At 36.4% G+C, this 7,443-nt stretch overlaps 1 protein-coding gene across 1 annotated transcript in view; it reads right to left on the bottom strand.

Annotated features, from left to right (window-relative positions):
* Positions 1–4,392, bottom strand: part of LOC119686867 — an 8,816-nt gene extending 4,424 nt beyond the window's left edge. The window contains exon 1 of the mRNA XM_038101121.1: positions 59–4,392. Within this exon, the coding sequence (XP_037957049.1) occupies positions 59–4,392 (4,334 nt within the window). The remainder of the gene's footprint in view (positions 1–58) is intronic.
* Positions 4,393–7,443: the final 3,051 nt, after the last annotated feature.

Here is a 7,443-nt window from a genome sequence, read left to right as displayed (position 1 = left end):
TGTTACAAGTTCTAAATGTATAGCCTTTGACGTGAAACAAACAAACACTGCGATATACATTTTAACTGGTGGTCGACCACGAATTTTCAAAGTAGTGTATACAGGCCCACAAAAATCGACACCGCTAATTAAAAAGGGTCGTAGTGCCTTTAACCGATCTGCAGGTAAGTTTCCCATTACTTGGGACAACAGCTTAGGTTTGTATCGAAAACAATGTATGCATGCTCTTACGGTTTTACTGCATGCCTTGCTTGAATTTATGACCCAAATTTTTTCACGAAGCAGCACTTCTAAGGCTTTTGGACCAGCATGACAATTGGTTGTATGGAGAAATCGTAAATAAATCTCGACAAAATGCAATTTTTTAGGTAACAGCAAGGGAAATTTTGAATCATAAGACAGTGGTGCGTTTAGTAGACGACCTCCTACACGAAGCAAATTGCATGTTCGAGAACCATCTTGGACTGTATGAATGAATGGAGTTAGTTTTTGAATGCTGACTGGTAATTTATGCGACTTCTTCATTTTTTCGATTTCTTCCTTGAATTCGTGATTTTGAATAAATTCAACGATTTTCAAGAATGCCCAATTAAGCTCCTTTGATGTCGGAATAAGAGCGTTGGCTCTCTCATTTTTCTTAGTGATAAAACGTAGAATGTACGCGAAAATTCTCAGCAGTCTTGGGTAAGATGATTGGCTACAGATTAGTTTTGAAATGACATTAGTTTCAATTTCAACTGCTAAAAGTCCGACCTTGACCTTTCGTTTCTCTAAACTTTTCTCATCTGTTGATAGTGGAAAATGACTATTTTTTGGCCAGTTAGTGGCATCTTGAAGCAAATATGATGGGCCACGAAACCAAATTGAGTGAATCAACTCATCTACATCACATCCTCTGGAGACTAAGTCTGCAGGATTTAGCTTTGATGGAACGTGTCTCCAAAAAACTTCGCTCGTCCATTCTTGGATCTCTGCAACTCTGTTTGCTACAAATGTTGCTAAAGTAGATGGGTGAGTTTTAATCCAATGAAGTGTAATTTCAGAGTCCGTCCAAAAATAAACATCCCCGATTTCGCAAGTAATCAACGGCTGAATTCGAGACCATAGTTTAGCCAATAAATGAGCGGCACACAGCTCTAATCTGGGTAATGATTTTGTGCTTAAAGGAGCAACCTTAGATTTGGCAGTTAACAATTCAGAATGAATCCCATTCGAATCATGAATTCGGACGTAGATGCAACAGCCGTACGCTCTCATTGACGCATCGGCGAAACCGTGAATATCGCATTTTATATTTGAATGAATATGAACATACCGCGGAATGGAAATAGAGTCCATCTGAGTCAGGTTGCTTTTAAATGCTTGCCAGCTAGAATCGAGATGCATAGGAATTGACTCATCCCAGTCAAGCTTCTGAAGCCAAAGTTCTTGCAATAAAATTTTTGCCTTAGTCACTATTGGGCATACTAGTCCGAGGGGATCGAAGAGTCGAGCTGATACTGATAGTATGTTTCTTTTTGTTGCTCGCAAGTCATGAAACTTTTCGTCTACATGGAACTTAAGCGTATCATTCTGGGGAATCCAGTGTATACCTAGCGCCTTTGTGGAATCAGAATTATTAACATTTAGAAAGAAGTCTGACGAGTCATACGTTTTATGGTTTGAAAACCATTTCGCTAATTTAAGTCCAGCCGCATCAAGAATTTCAGTACATTGGGTACGAATTGTTTCCAGTTCCTTCAGACTGTCAGCTCCAGTCAATAGGTCATCGACATAGAAGTCATGTCGGATAACCCTTGCTCCAACTGAATGAGAATTCTTGTACAGGTCACTTAAGTAGTTTAGGCAACGTGTTGCCAAGAAAGGAGCAGGTGAAGTACCATATGTCACTGTGTTCAGTTTATAAACGCTAATCTGATCCGTAGGTTTCTCCCTCCAGAGAATAAGCTGAAAATTGCGATCTGCCTCGTCAACTTCGATTTGACGGTACATTTTTGTAATGTCAGCAGTCATCGCGTATTTGTGCATACGAAAGCGAAGTAGGATTGAATACAATTCTTCCTGTACCGTTGGACCAACCATTAGAATGTCGTTCAACGACACTTGTGAAGATGTTCGGCATGAAGCATCGAACACGACGCGAAGTTTTGTCGAGGTACTCTGAGGTCGCAACACACACTGATGCGGTATATAGTAATGAGGTGTCGAAGAAAAGTTGTCAGTAGTTAATGTCATGTGACCTAAGTCACGATACTCTGCCATAAACTCCATATACAGCTTCTGAAGCATACAGTCTTTCGACAACCTGCGTTCCAGTGAGAGAAAACGATTTTTTGCTGTTTCATATGACTGACCTAGAAGGTTGGGGTTGGACTTGAAAGGAAGCTGCACCTTAAGCCTCCCTGAAGGTAAGCGTAAAATTGTGTTGAGAAACTTGGTCTCACAGTGTTGTTGTTCTATTGTGTATTTTTTGACCGTGAGCTCCTTGGGAATTTCTTCCAATTCCCAGAATTTTTTCACAAGAGAGTTTAAGCAGAAATCACCTGTTGACTCTGCTTCTTGAAGGCGTATTAAATTGCATATCTTAGATACATTACTTGGGACATCTTTATATTTTCCTGATACAATCCATCCAAGTAAAGTTTTTTGGAGAATTGGAAGATTAGTACCTTGTTTTATTTGTCCAATCGACAACAGTTCGAAAAAGCTTTCGGCACCAAGTAGAAGATCTATCTTTTGCGGTTTGTGAAAGTGCGGATCAGCAAGTGAAAGATTAGAAGGAACATTCCAATTACTCATTGACACAAATTTGTCGGGTTGGTAAGTGGAGATTGAAGGCATTACCCAAAAATCAGTAGAAAACTCATAAGAGTTAATACGTGATCTCACAGTGGCATGTAATTTTTGCCGTACTGTGGAGTTTGTTTCACCAATGCCAATCAGGTTTAGAGTTTTCGCTTCTTTTTTTAGTTGCAGTCGTTGTGCAAGTTCCTCGGTTATAAGGTTGACTTGAGAACCGGAATCGAGCAGTGCTCTGGCCAGCTGATACTCTCCAGATTTTCCTTGAATGGTTATGACTGCAGTGGCTAGAATAATTTGATCGTCATTCGATGAGCTATGATTCACAGAGGCACGAGAAATAATAGGTTGTTCTGGATTATAAGATAAACCTGTTTGAGGAGTGTTAGTAGAATATTGGTGTAAAAGAGTATGGTGCGACCGATTACACACTCTGCAGCGTGACGCCTTGCATCTAGATACCGTGTGCCCTTTCTTGAGACAATTTATGCATGCCGAAGATGATTTAATGAAATTAAACCGTTCAGTAACTGAGAGGGCAGCAAAGGCGGAGCATGAATTTATTACATGTTCCTTCGCATTACAGAACAAACATCTACTTTCCTCTTGCGAACTATTTTTCTTGCACATAAGTGACGATTTTACATTCTTACCTTGCCAGTTGTCTTGTTTTGGCCTGTTCGATCGAGACCTTGACGTAGAAGCTTCGTCAGCAGAAATGTGTTGGTATCGCTTATTTAACGCAGTCTCGCAATCAGACCAGAGCGGCAGCTTATTGTAATCTAATTGCTCCTCCCATTTAGATTTCGTGGCGGCATCGACTCTTGACATGACTAAATGAATAAGAATCGCATTTGAAATGTTCTTATCATCTCCTATTGACAATAGGGACTCATATATGGCAGAAACAGTATCTATGATATTGCGTAATGCAGAAGCAGATGGCTTGTTCATTTCTGGCAGTTCAAAAAACTGCGAGATACTATCGAAAAAGATTAGACAAGTGTTATCGTAAACTCTTTTTAAACTAGCTAATGCCTTTGAGTAATTAGTTTCAGTGAGTTGAAATGCCTTAACTGTACCAAGAGCTTCGTCAGACAAACACGAAATGAGATGATTGAATTTTTCAATATCACTTAGCGACTGATCATTGTGCACTAAGCTTTCAAAAAGGCTTATGAAGTTTTTGTACTCAGAATGTTTCCCACTAAATTTAGGTAAACGCATACTTGGCAGCCTGGAACGATGATTGCTGCATTCATGCGAAGTATCAGGAATACTAGACTTGCGGTTTTTACCTAACGCCTGTAGAAACAATGATTTCGAAGCAACGCAGATTTCTTCTAGATCTGGCCGAAATACATCAAACTCGTTGATACACTCTATTTTTTGTTGGCAAGTCATGGCCTGTTTAATGTATGAATTGAGAATGTCCAACCTACATTCCAGTTCTACAGGGTTTAAATCAACAGTTTTTTCAGAAATTACTTTTTTAATACGCAAGATACTGGCCACTACAGTTTCTCGCTGCTGGAGTAGTTTATCCAATTCTTCATTTTTTTGTGGGGATGATGCTCGCTTTTTTGTTGACATAGTGAACACAATTTACTAAATTTTTTAAGAGAGAAGGCAATGCAGCGCAAAGAACGATAAGAGTATTTGAATACTGTTGAGCGACGGTTGTAAGTAAATTCCAACAAAGTAAACGCGAGAAATTAGCGAAACGAAAGATGCACTCACTTTGTTTATAGAATAATAAAAAACGATAAATAATCAATATTGTGATTATGGGTAAATTCCAACAAAGTAGTTGCAAGTAACTGGCGAAAACGAAAACGAAAAATGCATTCACTTTGTATATAATTTGCCCCTGCAAATTACTCAATTATTTGTATTAAATAATTGGATTTACCGAACGTATTTGTTAATGAAGCTCAACCTCAGCTTCGTAAATTTGTTTCACGTTTGTCAAATAATTTATTATAGAAATAGAAAAATATAGGTGTTTTAAAAGTGCAAATAATTACCAGTGCAAAGTTATTTAAAATACTTTCTTGACTATTTTGTTTAGTCAGAGCATGACCTGGTACAACAATTTCATTATTTGCACTTTCTTACCTGGCAAACGGCAGTGGTGTTACAGTGGCACGCCATCCAGAAAACAAACGAAAACCAACAGCAGCGGTGAATAGCAGCGACAATCTGCAGCAGCAGCGAACAGCAACAGCGAAATGCAGTAGCAGTCTGCAGTAGCAGCGGCCAACAGCAGCAATAGAATTGATCAGGAAACTGCAGTAGCAGTGACCAACAGCAGCAATAAGAATTGAGCAGGAAAATTTTTGTTGTAAAAATTGGCGAAAACTTTCTCACTTTGCTGGCACGAAAAACAGTTCCGGGAAGTTTACGGGAAAATGCGAATTTAATTATTTTTGCGACAAAAAATTATAATTTCCGAAATAATTTAAATAATTTCACTTCAAAACTTTATTTAGGATTTGGGCACGTTTTAATTTTAGGCTGGAGGATCGCAAAATGAAATTTTGATTGGAGACAAGTGCAGCAGACAAACGGTCTTCGTGAATGCAAGCGAATTTTCTTTTTTTTTTTTTTATTAACGATTTTTGTCTGGTGCTGATACTTGACACCACACCGACATTTACCGCAACCACTACACACGTGGAAAATGAAAAATTAAACTGATCGAAAATCACGATGCTGCCAATTGCAGCTCTAGAATATATTCACGAAATTTAGTTTAAAAATTTTTTTTTTTTTATTAGCGGTTTTTGTCTGGTGCTGATACTTCACCACACCAACATTCACCGAACAATAATCACTAAATTTCACTTTTCGTAATTTTTTAAATTATTTATTATTTAATTTCAAGTCCCTGCTCGGGCGCCAATGAAAAAATACAAGAGTTTTTGTATTTATTGAAGTTATAAAAAAATGAAAGTTACAACGAAAGTATTTTATTCAGAATAATTACACTTTATTTAAGAAATTAAAATTTTAATAAATCGAAAATTGAAAATAAAACGCGTGCTGTTCACTTGGGACTTGAAATGCAAGAGAGCGAATCAAAAAACCCAGTTCAGTCTGGAAGCTAAAAAACTGTATAAAATTAAAGTTGTTGTTTTTTTAAGATTACCGTATGTAATGTGCAAGGTTGACGAAAGTCAACATTGGGTTGCATATTAACAATAAAAATGAGCAGCACGCGTTTTATTTTAACTACTTTAAACAAAAAATGCAATATAAAAATGAAAACATTCAACAACAATGTTTCGACTCATCCAAATATGAGCCATTAATAAATTAAAACAATTGCAATATGTGCAAATCGTAATATCGTACGATATTACGTGGCGATTTAGTCTCGACTTATATACGCGAAATACAACATAAATCTGTAAGATTCTTAGCTAATGGGTTAATTTGTTCCAAACACTTTTTGTTTTTTTTCAATGTTTTCTAACTAATTTTTAACTAAGAAAATTTGCAGGTCTTGGCGAATACTTTAGTTTCTAATATATCATAGGATGCCAGTCGTTCTTTTCAGTATTTTTGGTCTTTAAAGAATTTCAACATTTGAACGACTAGCATTACTAAACAGCCAGATATTTTAAATCCATATACAAAAATCCATAAATCCAAATAAGTGAGACGGAACGTAGCAAGAAGCTGGTAAAACATTTATGATAAAATTGCTGTATCATCGGCAAACGTTGTGGTCACAACTAGATGACATGTTGGAATGTCACATGTGTAAAGAACATAGAACAACAGGGGAAGAATGTTCCCTGCTGAAATACCAGATGTTATGAGCGAAGTTCAAGATGTAAATGATTTATACGAGACTTTAAAGGATGTGTTTTGTAGATATGGTTGTATTACTCAGTGAACGCTGGGAGGTAATAGACAGCGATTTTCGTACCTAATATCATTATGCCACAATTTGTGAAAAGCATGTTCAACGTTGAAAAATACTGCAGAAGATTCGGAGCTTAAATACATGCTTATTGCATGTAGTATTAGATCTACTTATTTAAAAATATAGTTATTTTCTCAAAAACCAAACTGATAGGTTGGAATTGGGTTGTTCTTGCCCGTCAAGAAAGGGTTTCAATTTCAGAAGCAGTGTTCTTTCAAAGAGTTTTAAAATGCATGGCAATAATGTTTTTGACCTAAATGAAGAAGCTATGGTGGGACCATCAGTTGGTTTATTAATCATTGTAATCAAGAATATTTTCAAATTTAATGATTGCATTAAGAAGACTCTTGGTAAAATTTATTTTTTTTCTTAACCTAAATAATTGAAAATTCTATAAATCAAAACTTCAATTTAAATTTATAGAGATTTAATATAGACTCTTATTTGATCAGAAAATAGGTTCCAGAATTTACGAAATATGCTTTCGTTTAATATTTCACTAGTTTCTATAGAGACTTATGGGAACTTTTTAATAAAAACATTTATTTTAAATTTTTCGTTTTCCTGAAGTTTTAATTTTTAAAGTTTTTGTTCAAATATTGTTTGTCGCTTATAGATTTTGTATCTGATATTCATGGACTTTACAACATCTTCGGTTTAATAGGTTGGTTTGTTAAGAACATGATTATCCTGCCAAACAAAATGGACCT

Source organism: Teleopsis dalmanni, chromosome 1 (assembly GCF_002237135.1).
Source record: "Teleopsis dalmanni isolate 2A chromosome 1, ASM223713v2, whole genome shotgun sequence".
In the NCBI taxonomy this organism is placed as follows: Eukaryota; Metazoa; Arthropoda; class Insecta; order Diptera; family Diopsidae; genus Teleopsis; species Teleopsis dalmanni.
The sequence above is the reverse complement of the archived record's forward strand: the minus strand, read 5'-3'. Positions and strand labels throughout refer to the sequence as shown.